The sequence below is a fragment of the Paramormyrops kingsleyae genome, chromosome 2, assembly GCF_048594095.1.
Source record: "Paramormyrops kingsleyae isolate MSU_618 chromosome 2, PKINGS_0.4, whole genome shotgun sequence".
NCBI lineage: Eukaryota > Metazoa > Chordata > Actinopteri > Osteoglossiformes > Mormyridae > Paramormyrops > Paramormyrops kingsleyae.
In genome coordinates, this window is record NC_132798.1 from 39,419,187 (window position 1) to 39,439,623 (window position 20,437).

Sequence of the window (20,437 nt, forward strand, 5' to 3'; positions counted from 1 at the left end):
ATATCACCTGATGTCACGCTTCTCTGGCTCCTGTTCCTATGCGCAGCACATCATGATGTTTTTAATACCTTTAGGGTTTAGGAAGAGTTGTACACTCAATGCTTCGCATGTGTAGAAATTTCAACAGAGCCTTAAAGACTGTTATTGTTCACGAGTCGCTATCATTGAGCCGGAGTTGAGTCAGAGTCAAAAAATAAGTTGCAAGTCATTTAAGTGCAACTCGAGTCCAAGTCGCAAACTCGAGTCCCCGTCTCTGTTCCCATTGAGGTATGACACAGTCTTTTGTAAATCTGCATGGCTTCTGTTTAAAAGTTAGACCATGCTGGTGCAACCTAGCCTTTGTTTCCATTTTAGAATAAAATGTTGTGCACATTGATGAGTTACAAGCCGGCAACTTAGACCAGTTTTACTGTATATGAAACATCTCTAATTATAAACCAGTTTAAACCTAGATTTACCAACCCCACATTGAGTCTGAACCAGGATTAATTTAATCCATGTTGGTGCAACCCTGCCTATGTGTTATGATCAGTCACAGAATTCTGGTATTGCAGCCTGTGGGGCACACCGTCAGCATTTCCTGTAGAATCATAGAGCTACAAGGGCAATTACACAAATAGGCCGATAAGCATACAAGTTTAAATACATAAACTGCAACCCAGTTACGAAGGGGAATCAAATTCCAAAAGAGTCTGAAAAATCCATATCCGCATATCATTATCATTACTCTGAGTACTGTTGCTGACCTCTCTGCAGTCACAACCCCCCGCTTTGCTCAAGTTCACCACAATACTGTCAGCTGTTGTGCTTCGGCCGAGTAACTGCCAGGGGTATATAACTGGTAGAACCAGTATAGTCAGTATGATGTATTGTTTTGGCATGTGTGACTTCAGTACTTCTCTGCCTCGTTTCTCCCTGTATGTCTGAGTTTTTCCCGATCCCCTTCCCAGCGAGTTCTGACCCCCAGTGAGGGGGTGCCTGCTTGTAATAATCATCCAGTATCTGCACGGGTGCCTGCCTTTCCCCTCACACCCCCAGAACAGATCCTTCGGCTATTTGACCTCTGCTTCCGTCCCCGACCTTGATTCTTCTCTGGCATTTTGGCTGTCTGCTCTGCATTTGGGTCTTTGCAGTTTTCCCATTCAAATTTCATCACTTGGATGAGCAGGGGGGAAAAAAAAAAAAAAAAACAGTTGTTTGCAACTAAATTTACAGACAAAGAATTCTGTATTTTTAAAATAATTTATTTAATGCAAGTACTATGTGCATATTCACTATTTACACTGAAAATATAATAAAAAAAAATTTCAAAATGCATAAAAACAAAAACCACTCAAATCAAAACGACACAAGGTGACTGGGCCAGATTAACCTGAAAAACACATGCCAGACAAAAATCAAATAATGCTACATTAAAACAAGTATTTGAATTACTAACCCAAAAGAATTACTTAAATATTACAGTGTCATTAACAATGAATACATTTTCTGCATAGCACTGTATTAACCTTCAGCAAACATACTCACCCCTCATGACAGCAAGGTAATGAGTGCATCCAGAAACTTGCTTCTGTCCTCAGTCTTCAGCTCGATAACTAGGTCAGAAGGTTGAGGAGGATGTTATACTACACTGAATGCTAATTTGAGCCTGCTCTTCACCATACAGAAGCTCATAGGAGGAGCCCTCTATTTGCATGCATCAAAACCAATTCACAACCCAAATTAAACATTAACCGTTGCCCATCTAAAACTTTTGGACTCACAGGTAACTTTTACCATTATAAATACAAGCAGATCTGTTCTGATGCTTCCATCTAGTGTACAGACATGGAATTACTACCAACACTGCACTGCAGAATAAATCACAGGCTATTTGCATAAAACATATGAGGCACGTTACACAGCCTTGCTTACCGAATGTGTCAAAGTTGTCATGCAGTGTTCTGGAGCCAGTGCTCTCTGCAGCCTTCTCAAAAGCCCTCCCAAAGAAACTGGAACACACAATGTGTGCATAATGAGATGCAGGTAACATCTAAGGAAACTGATTCTTCCCTCCGATACACAAAAATGTTCCCCGTTCTGTTCTGTTGTATGAAGAGGATTTGCCTTCAATTTATCTACAATAACACACAGTACTGTAATAACCACTATATATACAAACCAGTATTGACAGCCCTTAATGTGAAAAATTGTCATGTAGATTAACAAATAGTCAAAATAAAACTGCATAAGCACACACTTCTTTTTGTCGGATGTCTCAGACTCTGGTGGGATTCCCAGTACAATAACCGTGCCCTTCTCCACATCCATTGGGGCCGTCATGATGAGCGGGAGCAGCTTGCAGCGCTTGTTCCTGGTCTACAAAGAGAAAGCTCCAGGTGGGCTGACTATTGATGGCTTCTCTTGTTTAGTGAAAGTATCTGGCAGCATACTCACTGAACGAACAAAGGATTTTAGCAGGTACTTGCAAAGCAGTGTTAGGGCCAGAGTCTTGGAGAACAGCTTTACATCAGGGGTTCCCTGCAATACACAAACACAAATAAACACAGAGAGAACAACTGAAACAAAGAACTCAAAGTAATATTCTTGGCCTGTAAACAACAATGAACTTCTGAAGGGCAGACCCATATTCTTAAAATACAAAAAAAGAGGTGGCTTAGTAGTGACCATCATCAAAAGTACCAGAGGCCCCCCTGAACTGCACCCCACGACTGACCTCCATGAGGCAGCAGTAGAGAAAGGGGCCCTGAGACAGAATGAGGTTGGTGCAAATGCAGCTGGCCACTGTCTGCTGAATGGCTATGAGCTTCTTCTTGGCCAGCTCAATACCACAGTGCAGCTGGTCCAACTTGCTCCTATGCAGAGTGGAGAGGTCAGGCACACCAGCAGGGGTATATCTTTCAGGTGCAGTGGATAAGCTGAGCTTCGCCTTCATAAACTCATATTTACATGGGTACTGGCAAAGGGCACCAGTAACCCTTACCAGGGTACCAACAGGGTTCTCAAAGTAACATTTAAGACTTTTAGATCTTTTTAATACCCCGTAAAATTAAGTCAACTTCACAGCCATACTGGCAAAAGTATAAAGGATATAATGGAAAAATCCTGGAAATAATTATTTACCAAATACTTGTAAATTGTAATTGTTTTATTACAATACTGATGCCACAGGTGGTGCATGATGCAGAATGACGACTACAACAATTGGTTTCTTTTGCAGTAGAAGTTTGTGAAAGTGCTCTGGCTTGTTGTAGAATTAAGTAGGTTTTTATTTAAGGCCTATAAAAGTTTTTTTTATATCTCTCTCTCTCTCCCTCCATTATCCAACCCGCTTATCCGAGGTCGGGTCGCGGGGGCAGCAGTCTCAGCAGGGAAACCCAGACTTCCCTCTCCCCGGCCACGTCATCCAGCTCCTCTGGGGGAATCCCGAGGCGTTCCCAGGCCAGCCGAGAGACATAGTCCCTCCAGCGTGTCCTGGGTCTTCCCCGGGGCCTCCTCCCAGTGGGACATGCCCGGAACACCTCACCAGGGAGGAGTCCAGGAGGCATCCTAATCAGATGCCCGAGCCACCTCATCTGGCTCCTCTCGATGCGGAGGTGCAGCGGCTCTACTCTGAGTCCCTCCGGAATGACCGATCTCCTCACCCTATCTCTAAGGGAGAGCCCAGCCACCCTGCGGAGGAAACTCATTTCAGCCGCTTGCACTCGCAATCTCGTTCTTTCGGTCACTACCCACAGCTCGTGACCATAGGTGAGGGTAGGAACGTAGATCAACTGGTAAAACGAGAGCTTTGCCTTTTGGCTCAGCTCCTTCACCATGACAGACCGATGCAGCGCCCGCATCACTGCGCACCGATCCGCCTGTCGATCTCTCGCTCCATCGTCCCCCCACTCGTGAACAAGACCCCGAGGTACTTAAACTCCTCCACTTGGGGGAGGACCCCATCCCCGACCCGGAGAGAGCATTACACCCTTTTTTAGCTGAGGACCATGGTCTCGGATTTGGAGGTGCTGATTCTCATCCCAGCCGCTTCACACTCGGCTGCGAACTGTCCCAGTGAGAGTTGAAGGTCATGGTCTGATGAGGCCAACAGAACCACATCATCTGCAAAAAGCAGAGACCTGATCCTGAGGTCACCAAACCGGACACCCTCAACGCCCTGGCTGCGCCTAGAAATTCTGTCCATAAAAACTATGAAAAGAATCGGTGACAAAGGGCAGCCCTGACGGAGTCCAACCCTCACCGGAAACAAGTTCGATTTATTGCCGCCCATGCGGACCAAGCTCTGGCACCGGTCATACAGGGACCGAACAGCCCTTAAAAGGAAGCCCAGCACCCCATACTCCCGGAGCACCCTCCATAGGACTCCCCGAGGGACACGGTCGAATGCCTTCTCCAAGTCCATAAAACACATGTAGACTGGTTGGGCAAACTCCCATGAACCCTCCAGAACCCTGCCGAGAGTATAGAGCTGGTCCACTGTTCCGCGGCCGGGGCGAAAACCACACTGCTCCTCCTGAATCCGAGGTTCGACAATCCGGCGGACCCTCCTCTCCAGAACCCCCGAATAGACCTTACCAGGGAGGCTGAGGAGTGTGATCCCCCTATAGTTGGAGCACACCCTCTGGTCCTCCTTCTTAAAGAGGGGGACCACCACCCCGGTATGCCAGTCCAGAGGCACTGCCCCCAATGTCCACGCGATGCTGCAGATGCGTGTCAGCCAGGACAGCCCCACAGCATCCAGAGCCTTAAGGAACTCCGGGCGGATCTCATCCACCCCCAGGACCCGGCCACTGAGGAGCTTTTTAACCACCTCAGCAACCTCCGCCCCAGAGATAGGGGAGTCCACACCCAAGTCCCCATACTCTGCTTCCACATTGGAAGGTGTGTCGGTGGGATTGAGGAGGTCTTCGAAGTATTCCCTCCACCAACCCAAAATGTCCCGAGTTGAGGTCAGCAGCACCCCATCCCCACCATAAACAGTGTTGATGTTGCCTGGAGCCGCCGGATGGTGGACCAGAATCGCCTCAAAGCCGTCCGGAAGTCGTTTTCCATGGCCTCGCCAAACTCCTCCCATACCAGAGTTTTTGCCTCAGCGACCGCCGAAGCCGCACCCCGCTTGGCCTGCCGGTACCTGTCAGCTGCCTCTGGAGTCCCACAAGCTAGAAAGGCCCGGTAGGACTCCTTCAGCTTGACGGCATCCCTCACCACTGGTGTCCGCCAGCGGGTTCGGGGATTGGCGCCGCAACAGGCACCGACCACCTTACGGCCACAGCTCTGGTCAGCCGCCTCCACAATGGAGGCGCGGAATATGGCCCATTCGGACTCAATGTCCCCCGCCTCCCCCGGGACATGGGAGAAGTTCTGCCGGAGGTAGGAGTTGAAACTCCTCCTGACAGGGGATTCCACCAGACGTTCCCAGCAGACCCTCACTATACACTTGGGCCTGCCAGGCCTGGCCAGCTTCCTCCCCCACCAGCTGAGCCAACCCACCACCAGGTAGTGATCAGTTGACAGCTCCGCCCCTCTCTTCACCCGAGTGTCCAAGACATGCGGCCGCAAGTCCGATGACACGACTACAAAGTCGATCATCAAACTACGGCCTAGGGTGTCCTGGTGCCAAGTGCACATATGAACACCCTTGTGCCTGAACATGGTGTTCATTATGGACAATCCATGACAAGCACAGAAGTCCAACAACAAAACACCGCTCGGGTTCAGATCAGGGGGGCCGTTCCTCCCAATCACGCCACTCCAGGTCTCACTGTCATTGCCCACGTGGGCATTGAAGTCCCCCAGTAGAACAAGAGAGTCCCCAGGAGGAGTGCTCTCCAACACCCCTTCCAAGGACTCCAAAAAGGGTGGGTAATCTGGACTGCTGCTTGGTGCATAAGCACAAACAACAGTCAGGACCCGTCTCCTCACACGAAGGTGAAGGCTCCCCGTGAGCAACTCCAGAGTGGAAGAGGGTCTAACCCCCTTCGAGGAGAGCCCAAGCCGTGCGTCGAGGTGAGCCCGACTATGTCTAGATGGAACTTCAGAACCTCGCGCACAAGCTCAGGCTCCTTCCCCATCAGAGAGGTGACATTCCATGTCCCTAGAGCTAGCTTCTGCAGCCGAGGATCGGACCGCCAAGGTCCCTGCCTTCGGCCACTGCCCAGCTCACATCGCACCTGACCCCTATGGCCCCTCCTATGGGTGGTGAGCCCATTTTATTTATATATAATCTATCTCAGATAATTACTTAAAATGAATTACATTTTAAATAGGTCACACTTTACTTAAGGCCATGTTTTTAGTAATTCTAAACACATTCATAACAATGCATTCATAAAGCATTATAAACATGGCTATATTTATCAAAAGGCATAACCTGACCGCTGAGCACTGTGACGCATTGTCGTGCGATCAATAGAAAGAAGGCACCCAAATTTAAATAGAGGGAAAACTTATAGCTCTGGGAACTCAGACACGGACAATATATCACACAAGCGTAGAATCTTTTTGAATGCAAAATATACATCGTCGCTACTGACCACGAGCTGAAATGACAGGAGAGAGTTTTGAAAACTACGCCTACTCTTTGCGCAGAAGCCCCATGCGAGCACAGCGCGTTGAGCGGACACCGCTGTTTTTTTGAATGGGGCACGCACAGCGCATGCCGTGTTTGTTCTGTAACCAGCTTTTGCCTATTAAGGTAGGGTTGTAACGAAAATATTCTGGCAGGGGGGGCGCCAGGGACAGGATTGAGAACCACTGGATTAGTGAATTACTAAAACCAGAAATCTGAAAGTGTTTGAAAAAGACCCCAGACGTACCTGGAAAGGCTGTCAAGCGCCCGGATGAAGTTATCACTGGGGTTCTCTTCCTTCTCCACATTTTCAAGCAGGGCGGCAGCTGCATGCACCACATCACCTGCCAAGAATTTGTTCTTGAAGCCGAAGTGGACACTAAATGTCTGAATGCGGATGTCCTTCATGCTGGAAAAGATGACAAGCGTGACTATAATCCAGAGCAGGTAGCTATAAGGCCATATGAATAGCAGGACTGCTGTTTGGATGTTAACAGACAGGCTGCATACCCATATTTATTAGAAGATTCTTCTATGACATCCCTCAGGTTCTCTTTGATGGAGATATCCATTGAATTGAATTTCTGTCTCACTTGCTTTAGAGGAAGACTGGAATGGAACAAAGTAAAATTGCTTAGATCCCTCTGGACATAGTGGTGAAAAATGAACCTGTAAAAATGGCTCGATGGACTTACCCCATATCAGCAAGGAACTCCTGAAGTTTTTTCTGCCCATGCATGGACCACAGCTTGAAACTGGAAGTAGTGTAACAGGAGTTGCAGATGCTCTCATAGAGAGACCAGTGCTGATAGAGGGACAGCCGCAGACTGTGAGGATAAGTTAAGAAAACCAGAAACCATGGTCTGGCCTGCACATGGAGCTTAGTGCTGTAGTATATAAATACAGAATAAGATTTCAAATGTGTGATCAAGGCAGGATACTCATATTCGAAGCAGATCCGCATGCAATCGATAGATAAAGAATTCTCCTCATCTTCATTGTGGTGGCTGTGTCTAGAGACGTGACGCTGTAGTGTGGCAATATCTGTCACATACTTCATACTGCATGACAAAGAGCAACATTAGTTCACATGCGCATACATAAGATGCACTGTACATTTTGTTGTTTGGTTCATTGTGATCTGAGCTGCTAGTACCTCAATTGTTCTATGGCTCCAAATTAACAGTCTAAGGTTACAGAAAATAGTACTTCACAAAGCAAAGGAAATGCTTATGAATAAGTTTAGTCTTACTGGGTGATTTTATCATGGACCCACTGATCTGCCAATCCAATGATGGCCCACCTATCAAGAGAAATCAATAATGCAGCTGAAAAAAAATCTTGCATAAAAATGTCTCTGTCAAAAGACACAAAAAAATCTACACTATAATAAAGATACCCGGAAGTTGGAGGACTTACCACAGCATGTCCTTTGTGTCCTTAGTCATGACCCATGACAGCTCAAATATAACCATTGCAGACTTAAAAACAAAAAGAAAGAAAGGATTGGCATTTTCATTAGAATAAAATTATTATTTATTTTTATTTTTTAAATTAGGTACTCACCGAAGTTCCATGGTACTCATACTGTTCGTAATCAAACAGAATTTCCCTCCTGTTAAAAGACAAAGTGTTTTGCAAGGCTTCACTGGCTACAAAACAGTGGTCTTAAATATGTACGTCCATGATGACTTGCCTGCGTGCTTCCCACTCCCTCTTTGCCCTTTGGCGCTCAATTCTCCTCTCCACAGCTCCCTGTCAACAGACAGGCAGGACAGCTTAGCCAGAATGTCATTGCAGGCACATGGAGGACTATATGTGGTATTAATATGCTCATTACATGGTGTGGCCTAATCGAGACCATTACATTAACCAGTAGGACACAAGCAAAACCAGCTGGTGGCTGACAGTGTTCCACCATGGGTTTTACAGACATGTTCTTCCCATTACTGTTGAAGAATCCATCAAAAAAGCTACTGTAGCAAGATTTTCTAAATGCTATGTGAAGTGGCAAAAGACTACATCTGGGGCACTATAAATAATATCAGCTAATCAGCCAGACTAAAAGGGCTAATCATAAGATGGCCATCAATTAGTGCCAAACAAATCTCACCTCATCGAAACGTGTCCGTTTCCCCGAGGGCTCAGAGTTGCTGTCACTCTCATTACCAGAGTCCTCAGCATCCTCCTCCTCATCACGGAAGATGTCATCATATGCAGGGATCCCAAGGTCATCGTCCTGCTTGATGAGCAGTTTGATCTGTGGAAGGGGACCAGGTGGTGGCAGGTGAGTGAAATTCAGCACATGTTCACATGAAAATACTAATTTGTACTCAGAGTGAGGGTCTTTTTCTACCGGTATTGAGGAGCAACTATATGACAGCAGTCGCCGTTTGGGTGTAGCGTCAATCATTCTGATGATCGAAACTTAAACCTGATAAGCTACAGTGGATAATAGGGGTGGGGGAAAAGTCAATTAAATTAAAATTCGCGATTCTTCCAGGTTGCTTTTTTGTATTACGACAAGAAATAAAATTGATTTTTAAAGTAAACAGACACAAGACTCTCCTTTTTAATCCGCAGCAGTTGGTGATGTTATCGACAAGGCAGCCATCACATCTGCTCTTCCTTGAGCTTACCTGAGTATCGTTATAGACGTTAACCACATCCACGGGTCTGTGCGTGTCGCAGATGAAGAAGATCGTATCTTCCTCTGGTTGTAGAGTCTCCAAGAGGTCCACGTTGGCCCCGCAATTTATCAATACAAAATATCGGAACTGCGAAGACAGTGTGGTGCTGTCTTACTCGTTCGCATCAAAAACTTTCAGCGAAGTTAAAGACCTAACGCATCATGGCTGTTACCTGCTCCTTGTGTTCAAGGAAGGCCGTTCCCAAGTCCTGCCAGCCGGTAACTGGCACCAGGGTATACTGAACGTGGTCGCAGTGAAACAGGGCCTAAGTACACATAACACGTTAAAGCACCGTGTAAATAATGTCACGGGTCTCACTGTATTTAATACGGGAGAAATAATGATACTCACTTGCAATATTTTGCAAGCACATAATGCGTCAACGTCGGAAGACACAAAGAGAGCGACTCTCTGGAAATAGAAATACACAACAAAATACTGTTAAGACACTCCATCCGCACCGGACCCCCGTTGACACAAAGCACTCAGTTAATTAAAATATTTAAAGAATTATCACAAACATGCAGATTTGACGCCTGGGTTGACCTCATTTACCTCCCAATTTTTTTTTTATCACTAAAGATTATAGCTTCTGGATTTGCATATTTCCTGTCGTTCAATTTGCAAGCTTGCCAACACGATCACATCAAGCCTCACCTGGTTCACAACAACATCGTAAAACTCTTTGCGGATGTCCGTAAGAAACATTTTGCAATGGTTCCTCAGCGAAATATTTTTTGATATAATAAAAATTACTTTCTGTACCACCCGGGAAACAAAAAAACGCGAAATAATGCGGTATGCGAACTCGCTCTCTATCAGACCTTCCTTGTTAAAAACCTGGCGCCAATTTTACAAAATTTAAGATTGGCTTGTTAAGATCAAACTAACCAATAGCAATGACGTTTTAATAAAACATTCTGTCAGAAGACAACCTATAGAGAGAGCTAGAGAGCAGCCTAACCAATAAAAACGAGACTAAGACGACAAAACAAAATTGTAGGCCAGTAATGTGACAGAATGGGTAAGAGTGCCTAGTTCGTGATGTGATTGGCTCGGTGACGTCTGTTTTCTTTCGTCATTTCCTACAGTGACAGGGTACTTCCCCGCAGAGAAAGAAATAGAGCAGACTGGGTAGGCTGAATTTCTGCTCTCTAATAGTGTATAATATACGTAACATATACATCAACATTAACAGACATGGTAAGTATGTTTTTAACACTGTTTTGATGGACAGTCACTATACTATTTGATGAAATCAGTCCCTATACTAGCAGAGGAAAATAACTAAAATGGACAGTCACCATTAGTGAGCTATTCTGTGTGAGTAAAATCTACGACCATGGCGTATAAGACAGTCAAACGTTTTCGTTTGTGAAGTGATTCTTCGTGCATTTATTATGTCTTTCCCTGTAATTATCTTAAATTCTTTGGCCTGGACACCATCCACACAATTTGTCTGAATATGATGGTTAGTTGATAGTTGACAGTCTTTTCTGTTATTTTATCTACTATTCTTCGCAGTTTTCTTTTAATATGTTCGACCACCCGATCCCACGGGCTTTCCAAAACCGCTTCTCCACGCAATACCGCTGTTACTCTGTGTCCATGCTGGCTGGGCCCAACGACCGATCTGATGTCGAAAAAGGAGGCAAAAGTATCCCCAACCTTTCATATTGCATCCATTATGTTATTGTGCACAATTAGTTTTCTGGCGTGGATGTTTCGAACTCTTAAAGTTCAATCTATGTTTATGAAATCTACCATCATGTTAAATAAACATTACGATTAAAACAATACTTGTTTGTGTCTATAATATATATATATATATATATATATATATATATATATATATATATATATATATATATTGTATAGAACTTTTTGTAATCTAGATGTTTTCTCTCACTTCAGTTATAATGCCTCCTTCTGCCCTGGACCAACTTAGTAAGTATGTAACTTTCAAAACTTAGCAAATTAGGAATATTTGTATGTTCGTACATGCAACTAGCTCTCCTCTTTTGCAGGTCGTCTTAACATCACATATCCAATGTTGTTCAAACTGACAAATAAGAATTCTGATCGCATGACACACTGTGGGGTGTTGGAGTTTGTTGCCGATGAAGGAATTTGCTATCTACCTCACTGGGTAAGATTTGACAAATGTACACATGTAAACAATGGTTGTTTTATCAAATATTGTAAGACCAGTCTTTAGATTCATTGTGTAACAAAAACCATCATGGTACAGTGAGAAATGATTTTTCATGAGAATGCTTCAGAGCTTGTTGTTTTAAGCAATGGTTGTGATTTAATGTATATGGTGAAAGTATGAAAGTTGTTTCATGTTGATTATTCCTAGATGATGCAGAACCTGTTACTGGAGGAGGGGGGTCTGGTACAAGTAGAAAGCGTCAACCTCATGGTAGCAACTTATTCCAAATTCCAACCACAGAGTCCTGATTTCCTGGATATCACAAACCCGAAAGCAGTGTATCCTTTTTCATGACTGAGAATGGCCCCTGTAGCATTCCAATACATGACATTGTGTTTACAGTGCACATTGGTGCATTCCGGCTATAAAGATTTGTGTAATCCTGATTCCTTAACAGTGCCTTTGAAGACTAGAGAATGCTTTGAGGAACTTTGCTTGTCTGACCACCGGTGATGTAATTGCTATCAACTATAATGAAAAGGTACCAGTTCAATACATTATTTTTTTTAATTGTCGCTGGAAGTATAACACACCTTTTATGGATAACCAATCATTAAAATGTTTTGTATGTACAGTATATATTTGTATGTATGCATGAATGTACACTACCAGTCAAAAGTTTTTTGCACCCACTGAGATTTTCTACGTTTGCATGTTATTCATTTAACATTTACTAAAAATATACTCAATATTCTTTGCTAACAAATTTATTCACCATTTACATACATTTTATTAACAAGAAAATGTCATCTTCAATTCAAAGTAACCTCCTCTAGCAATTATAATTCAAGGCATTCCTTCTACAAGGGACATTAAATACTTATGTTTCATAGGATGAAACAGTTAACTAGTGCATTTAAAGTTAAAGTATAACCTAGAACAGGGTTCTTCAACTCTGGACCTCGATTCCAAATCCAGGCCGTGTTTTCAGTTCTCCCAGGTAGTTGTTTAATAATTACTGATTCTGATTGGTCAGAGGCTTCACACCTGACTGACAGGTAAAGGAAGGCTGGAAAACCAGCAGTGCTCGGACCTCGAGGACCATGAGTTGAATAACCCTGACCTAGAATTTGACCATGCCATCATCACACAACCAATTAATAGGATGTCAGGCATGCATTGTTGCAAACTCTTTCTATGTTATAAAGGAAACTTATTCTTGTTTTATTTTACTTATTTTTTTCATTTATATAGTTGTTCCCTCAACTTTCCAGTGTTTAACAAGAATAAAACATCTACAGTTTATGAAATAAATAGAAAAGTTGTGCAAAAACTTTTGACTGGTAGTGTATATATTGTTTGTGTGCATGAATGTGTCTGTGTATATATAAAATATACACTCATACATGCATACATACATGTATATATGCTCACATGCATGTCAACAAAAGAGATTCACTAAATTAAGATTCGTCTTGTCTGAACTTTTCCCCAGATCTATGAACTTCGTGTGATGGAGACCAAGCCAGACAAGGCGGTGTCCATCATTGAATGTGATATGAATGTAAGACCGGCCTTTAAAGTTCCACTACATGTATCGCCATGTACTAAAGAAAATCCGCTTTATATCCAGTGTGTAATGTGCATAGAAACTAGGCAAATTTTGGGCCTTTCAGCACAATTTGTCACCATGTTAATCCAGAGTGCTTTAAGTATGATATGTATATTTTCTCTAAACCTCATGCATTTCTGATAAGGTGGATTTTGATGCACCATTGGGTTACAAAGAACCAGAGAGACGTCTCCAGCACACAGAGGAGCCTGCAGTAAATCATCTATTCTCCCTAAATTTCACCTGTGTTTGTTCTGTCATATTTTAATGAATTCAAACAACAGATAGGAGTCTTGCTTTTTGCAAATGTGTCTCTTCTTGGACTTTAGGAAGAGGTTGGAGACCCCAGCAGCTATGCAGACATGGATATGGGATTCAGAGTATGTTATTTTTTGGGGGTATTTTTTTTTTTTTTTTTTTTTAAAAAGAAATGTTCTGTGGACTGGTTAGATAGGGAGTCCCAATGCCTTGGTCTATTTTCTGCTATATTCTTGAGTTTGTAATTAAGTTCTAAATGTATTCTCTCCCCTGTGTTCTAAAGTGCACCATGTCAGAAATTCACTTTCCTTTGCTTTATTTTTAGGCTTTCTCGGGCTCAGGAAACCGCCTTGATGGCAAAAAGAAGGGCATTGAGCCCAGCCCTGCCCCCATTGATCCGAGCGATATCAAAAGGTAAGGAGGTGATCGAGTTACTTGTGCATCCTAGTTCTGCATCCTGATGACCACATGACCATCATATATCCTTTGCAGAGGGATCCCAAACTATGACTATAAGGTTGGGAGGATTACATTTATCAGAAACTCGCGCCCTCAGCCCAAGAAGGTGGATGAGGTAAGAGTTAAGGAAAACTAACTGAATGCATGATAAATTTATCTTTACTTTAAACTCTACCCAGGCTCTGTGAGGGAGTTTGCATGTTCTCAGTGTTATTGTGAGTTTCCTCCGATAGCCCCGAAAGACAGGATAAGGAGTCTTTATTTCTCTGAATTGCTCATAGTGCAATTGTGCTTCTTGTGATGGCCTAGCATCCTACCCAGGTTATCCCATTCCACATGTTTACTGGTTGAGGTCCAAGCTCACTTCTGCCCTGTGTTGGTTCAGATACTATGAAGCATAGATGGATGTACACAGTGTTTCCTCTTTGCTTGCAGGACGATACCATGAGTCGTTTTATTGCTTTTTCTGGAGAAGGACAATCACTGCGCAAGAAGGGCAGGAAACCCTGAAGGAGCTGTTTAATGTGATGCAGAGAGACTGAGTAGAGAGTCTGCAACTGAAACTGATTTCCATGGACTTTGTAAAAGCAACCACAGGCAGTGCTTAAGTGTGTAAAAGTGGTTAAGAAACTGGATTCTCACTTTTTGTTTTGAAATACAATTTTCTTTTTGGATTTGATTATATGAATGCACATACTTTAGATCTTGGTTTTTGTCCCTTTTGAGTGATTGAGCTTTCAAATATATCTTTAGCTTGTGAGACAGATTTTTAAAAGTAGTTTGAATCTTGGGTATTTGGATGAAAAGGGAAAAACAACTTTTTTCATTGTTCATCAAGCTGTAGTTTGTAACTTTGGACATAAAGTGTCCATTTAATGCTATACATACAATGAAGTGTCACTTTTTGGAGGATGTTCCAAATGTGATTAAGGCCATATATATTTTTTTTTTAAATGCACCAAACGGTCAGTGAATCCCTCACTGGCTCACTGACACTCAAAATACAGCAAACAGTTAACCTGAGCATTTGTGATATTGCTTTTTCTTCTGGGTTTCTTCAGCTGCTCATGTAATTTTTGTTTTATTTTAAAATTTGATTGGATTATTTTTTATCAATGGCCTTAATGTAGATGGACATAAGCTTGCACAACTGCTGAATAAAATATTTAACTTTCATAGTGTACTAGTTTAAGTATTTTAATTTTTTTTTACAAATGTTTTACACATTTGATCTAAATTTGCATTAGATATATGAATGCTGACTGTTCAGTGGAAATAATCATTGAAAAATATTGGCACTAGTTAAGTATTACATTCATTATTATCTCTGATGTTAATATGCAACCATTAAATAGCTATTAGGACGTATCATATAATTTACTTTAACTATACACTAGATATACACTAGAATATAAATTTTATATGCAGTTAATTGTTTTCAGTATGTGTGTATATGAATGATTTGTGCACAGTAAGTTACTCCAACCAGGGGCAAAGTGAAAGACAATGAAATACAACTTGTGGGTCCATATTTAACGTCAGAATTTTGTAGAGGTAGGCTGGCACTAAGCATAAGCTTAAAAGTTGAAGTCGTGCCGGATTCTTTACTATTAATATGAATACATTGTCACTACACGCACACACAAACACGTGTACATGTATGTGTGTGTGTGTGTATGTATATATATATATATGTATGTATATTTGTGTGTGTGTGTGAATATACACTCACCTAAAGGATTATTAGGAACACCATACTAATACGGTGTTTGACCCCCTTTCGCCTTCAGAACTGCCTTAATTCTACGTGGCATTGATTCAACAAGGTGCTGAAAGCATTCTTTAGAAATGTTGGGCCGTATTGATAGGATAGCATCTTGCAGTTGATGGAGATTTGTGGGATGCACATCCAGGGCACGAAGCTCCCGTTCCACCACATCCCAAAGATGCTCTATTGGGCTGAGATCTGGTGACTGTGGGGGCCATTGTAGTACAGTGAACTCATTGTCATGTTCAAGAAACCAATTTGAAATGATTCGAGCTTTGTGACATGGTGCATTATCCTGCTGGAAGTAGCCATCAGAAGATGGGTACATGGTGGTCATAAAGGGATGGACATGGTCAGAAACAATGCTCAGGTAGGCCGTGGCATTTAAACGATGCCCAATTGGCACTAAGGGGCCTAAAGTGTGCCAAGAAAACATCCCCCACACCATTACACCACCACCACCAGCCTGCACAGTGGTAACAAGACATGATGGATCTATGTTCTCATTCTGTTTACGCCAAATTCTGACTCTACCATTTGAATGTCTCAACAGAAATCGAGACTCATCACACCAGGCAACATTTTTCCAGTCTTCAACTGTCCAATTTTGGTGAGCTCGTGCAAATTGTAGCCTCTTTTTCCTATTTGTAGTGGAGATGAGTGGGACCCGGTGGGGTCTTCTGCTGTTGTAGCCCATCCGCCTCAAGGTTGTGCGTGTTGTGGCTTCACAAATGCTTTGCTGCATACCTCGGTTGTAACGAGTGGTTATTTCAGTCAAAGTTGCTCTTCTATCAGCTTGAATCAGTCGGCCCATTCTCCTCTGTCCTCTAGCATCAACAAGGCATTTTCACCCACAGGACTGCCGCATACTGGATGTTTTTCCCTTTGCACACCATTCTTTGTAAACCCTAGAAATGGTTGTGCGTGAAAATCCCAGTAACTGAGCAGATTGTGAAATACTCAGACCGGCCCGTCTGGCACCAACAACCATGCCACGCTCAAAATTGCTTAAATCACCTTTCTTTCCCATTCTGACATTCAGTTTGGAGTTCAGGAGATTGTCTTGACCAGGACCACACCCCTAAATGCATTGAAGCGTGATTGGTTGATTAGATAATTGCATTAATGAGAAATTGAACAGGTGTTCCTAATAATCCTTTAGGTGAGTGTATATGTATATATATATATATATGTATATATATATGTATGTATGTATGTATGTATGTATGTGTGTATGTATGTGTGTGTATGTATTGGGTGAATCTTTGGTATTTTGTACCGTTTGTCATGCCCTTCTAAGTTGCGAAATATCGCATATTATAACGGCCTTAATATTAAGTGTATAAGTAGAATGAAAATAAGCCTTATCACTACCGCGGGAAAAAAAATCATTAGGGCGGGACCTGTACTTTCGGAGTGTTTGATTGGTAGTTACACCATGAGATTAAAATGCATCCGTTTCCGGTTGACAAGCAAGGAACTGCCGAGGATGACCGCTACGAATGCAGTGTGGAGGGTATGTTTGTATTTTTATTATTTTTATAAGACGAGATTTTTTTATAATATACTTTTGACACTTATGGTTATATTTTGCCTGATGAGTCATAGTTTGAAAGCTGATTTCAGTTGTACATGTTGTCATGGATTGTTTTACAACAGGAATAGCGGCAATCAGAAGGACGTTACCGGTGAATGATCCAGTGTTTTCGAAATTCTAGAAATACATTCCGAAATACCTGTATCCCATTATTTGTATCGCTGGCTTCCAACTAGTAGTTTATTCCAAAATAAAGTTAATAACTTTAATCTTTTAATAGATTATAATATTATACATTTTTAAATCCTGCAGTGCTGTCCTGGATCTAGAAAACACGGTGTTAAATAGTACATATTCTCAGAAATATTCAATAACCACCAATAGACATGCTTAAAGACAAAAACTGCTTCACTTGAAAGCTACTTATCGTTTATGAGCAAAAAACCCACTCATTAGAGTGGGTTTGCAAATTGTTGACTTTTGCTAAATCTGACGAGTTTCAGATATTATAGTTTTTCAGTATATTTTACATTGCTGTCGTTTTAGACCAGTAATTCAGTGAACTTCCCTCTATAGTTTGTGTATTTATGCATATACCTGTGAATAATAGCACAATATAATTATTTTGATCATAATGAAGTATTGCAGATTTACGGTTATTCGTAATACTCAGCATTTTTTCCAAATTAATTTTCCTAAGACAAGTGAATGCTTTCATTTAATGATTTAAATGTGACTAACATACAAATGGTTCCTTTAAAATGTTTCATGTATTTATGTTGTATTTATTTTTTTTAGCCCCCTCGAATGTGTGATGACTACTGGAATGAATTCAATCACTGCAAAAGCCTCTGGAATCGATTTTACCAGTACTACACTTTTGGTACGATCCCAGCCTGTCAGCAGTGGAAGGACGACTACAAAGCCTGTCGAGAATGGGAGAAGAGACATAATGCTGAGGCCAAGGTAAGAGTCCCTTACAGTAAGACACATACAGCCATAATTTGTCACCATGAAGAATATGGGTGACTTTATGGGAGTATGTGTCCATATATAGTAGCCGTAAAATGGCCATATATTAATTTGTAAGAAATAACCCTCATAATTCAATAGTTAGGGTATTTCACTAGTTACTAGTAACCCAAGGATAATGATCAAAGAATTTAATATAGAATAGGGGGATCTGCAGAAATGTAGTGTTAACTGCATGTCCTGAACTTTGTTACCAGGAACTGCTACAGCAAAGTGAAAGAGCTAGGGTGGCAGCACAGAGTAAGTTTGCCCCAGTGTGGAAACTCCGACAGAAGCCCCCTGAAGACTGGCATTTACCTCTGAACCAGGAAAAGCCCGAGGAACCCTGAAATCCCAACATACCAATAATGGTCAACTGGACCTCCTATTTGCCTATCCTGACTTTACCATGTATATTGTACATGGTTTATTTGGTCAAAACTTGAGCAAACAAAAAAGAAAAAAAAACTGTTTGTATGGTGTATGTTCCAATTTTTTTCCCCTTTCTTTTGTAAGTATCAGTTAATAGTGCCTTTATTTACTTCATCCATCCCCTATACTATTTACCCAGTAAAGGGCTATATACAATGTGTTTTACACAGAACAGGTAAATTGTAGTAGAATGTTATTTCTTTGCTGCACAGAATCCATGGACTAAACATTGTATTGTGAAGAAAAAAGTAAAGTCAAACATGAGTGTAATATACCAAGAAAGATGTTTTCATAAGTATCTATACTCCTCATGATTCTCTAGGTCTGCAGGGGAGACTGTAGCTTCAGAAACATCCAAGACAACCTATTTGAAGCTTTAGTAGGGTCCATGAATGCTTAAGCAACCCCCCCCCCCCAAAAAAAAAAAACTGATACAGTTCAGTTCTGCCCTGCATTTTTTATTACTTATTGCACATAAACCTTGGTAATATCATTATATTTGCCTTCTGGTGCTTGGTAGTTTGTTATTGGTGGTGTGTGGCTGGGTCCCTGGTTTAGAAAAGGGACAAGCTCTGGGTCTCGTTGGATGGCAGCCTCATACAGCTCCTCGGACTCCAGCCGCAGCTCCTTCAGTGCTTCCTGCTGTGCATCCAGAGCCTGAGCAATAGCTTGCATCTCTTCCTTGTGCTGAGCCTGCTTGTACCGGGCCCAGTCCTTCAGCAGCAGCGCCCTGCGCTCGCTCTCCTCTGACAACAGTTGCGGTGGGGATCGCACTCTGAAAAATACACATACAGGACATACAGTACAAGACTGCACGTACTCATAAGTCACTTATCAACAAGATAAACATTAATAGAAGTAAAGAGAAGTGCATATATATATATATATATAATGTAAGATTATATGTACATACACATATACATAAACATATATGTTTATGTATATGTACATATAATCTTAAATTTAACACAAAAGTATAATGCATCACAAACCTTAAATATCTACACTTACTACAGAATAAGCCCTTAAATTATGAGAATTTTGCTATACTTATTAAACGTGCATGCATCAAGAGCACTGCCTGCTTCTGTGAGACATACCTGATCTCGTCAAGGTACTTGGATGGTACAATAAAATCTTCAATAGGTATAAGTTCCGGAGGGACTTTTTCCATTCTTTTGAGCTTTTTCTTGAGACGTTCTCTGGCCTCTACATCTCGTTTTGGGTCTACTTTTTTCTTCTTCTTAGTGGGCTCTGCTCTATTAGAACAAAGATATGCTCCAGCAGACAGGAAACCACGTTCTTATAGCAGTACCATACTGATAAATTTGGGTAGGTAACCCATAGTACATTGGTTTTTCCTCAACACTAACCTTACAGGAGTAGAGGTCTTCACTGCAAGTAAAGATGGAAACCAGTGATTGAGCCTAATGTTTGCTGGCTGAGCTGTTAATATGCTGAACAAAACAACGTATCGTTAGATCTCAAACCTGAACCACCGTTAGAGATAAAATGCAATTTACATTCAACAAATGACACTTAGAAACTAACACTAAAATATTACTGATTCTGGTCACAGCAACCGATTCATGTGACAACTACAACTGCAGATTAAACATGTAAGCAAATTATGCTACAAATCCTGGATAACGCTACACAAACATAATGAATATAAGTAGCACACTGACCTCCATCATTCTTACGGCAAATATCGCACATATAACATTCCGGTAATCTCTTACCATGTCGTCGTACTTTGGTGCAACAATACCCTCGTTAGTGTAGTGCCCACAGAGACGAACATAATTTACGGTAATGCACAAATGTCTCTACAATCCAACAAATGCTTATAATCACACAGATCTTCTCCTGTTAAATGTACAAATTGTAAATCCTTTTGTCCTCTCGTTCAGACTCCTCACGTTGTCCCCTTGTGTCACAGTC

General features: G+C 41.9%; 4 protein-coding genes across 5 annotated transcripts; 2 read left to right on the plus strand and 2 right to left on the minus strand.

Annotated features, from left to right (window-relative positions):
- Positions 1-445: 445 nt before the first annotated feature.
- cdc45 (CDC45 cell division cycle 45 homolog (S. cerevisiae)) lies at positions 446-10,159 on the minus strand. Of its 2 annotated transcripts, none has more exons than XM_023837115.2 (19): positions 9,919-10,159; positions 9,613-9,672; positions 9,434-9,526; positions 9,211-9,348; positions 8,685-8,831; positions 8,268-8,326; positions 8,138-8,186; positions 7,991-8,052; positions 7,824-7,874; positions 7,513-7,632; positions 7,267-7,398; positions 7,082-7,180; positions 6,819-6,980; positions 2,717-2,855; positions 2,437-2,520; positions 2,240-2,358; positions 1,915-1,991; positions 1,528-1,595; positions 446-1,155 (listed from the first exon to the last, which is right to left on the minus strand). In XM_023837115.2, the coding sequence occupies exons 1-18, from the start codon at positions 9,967-9,969 to the stop codon at positions 1,531-1,533; spliced, it is 1,707 nt and encodes a 568-aa protein (XP_023692883.1). In that variant the 5' UTR covers positions 9,970-10,159; the 3' UTR covers positions 446-1,155; positions 1,528-1,530. The 2 variants fall into 2 exon arrangements, with proteins under 2 accessions (XP_023692883.1, XP_023692882.1); XM_023837114.2 differs by lacking the exon at positions 446-1,155 and adding an exon at positions 1,224-1,372.
- Positions 10,160-10,298: 139 nt separating this feature from the next.
- Positions 10,299-14,926, plus strand: ufd1l (ubiquitin recognition factor in ER associated degradation 1). Its single transcript, XM_023837117.2, has 12 exons — positions 10,299-10,464; positions 10,786-10,918; positions 11,176-11,208; positions 11,289-11,410; positions 11,624-11,754; positions 11,885-11,957; positions 12,912-12,980; positions 13,174-13,242; positions 13,358-13,408; positions 13,612-13,700; positions 13,779-13,860; positions 14,181-14,926. Exons 1-12 carry the CDS (start codon positions 10,462-10,464, stop codon positions 14,253-14,255), a joined length of 930 nt encoding a protein of 309 aa, XP_023692885.1. The 5' UTR covers positions 10,299-10,461; the 3' UTR covers positions 14,256-14,926.
- Positions 14,927-16,792: 1,866 nt separating this feature from the next.
- c2h22orf39 (chromosome 2 C22orf39 homolog) lies at positions 16,793-18,763 on the plus strand. The gene is made up of 3 exons (XM_023837106.2): positions 16,793-17,029; positions 17,849-18,016; positions 18,280-18,763. Exons 1-3 carry the CDS (start codon positions 16,865-16,867, stop codon positions 18,409-18,411), a joined length of 465 nt encoding a protein of 154 aa, XP_023692874.2. The 5' UTR covers positions 16,793-16,864; the 3' UTR covers positions 18,412-18,763.
- Positions 18,764-18,935: 172 nt separating this feature from the next.
- Positions 18,936-20,376, minus strand: mrpl40 (mitochondrial ribosomal protein L40). Its single transcript, XM_023837104.2, has 4 exons — positions 20,236-20,376; positions 19,867-19,950; positions 19,594-19,752; positions 18,936-19,268 (listed from the first exon to the last, which is right to left on the minus strand). Exons 1-4 carry the CDS (start codon positions 20,295-20,297, stop codon positions 18,959-18,961), a joined length of 615 nt encoding a protein of 204 aa, XP_023692872.1. The 5' UTR covers positions 20,298-20,376; the 3' UTR covers positions 18,936-18,958.
- Between the last annotated feature and the right edge of the window lie 61 nt (positions 20,377-20,437).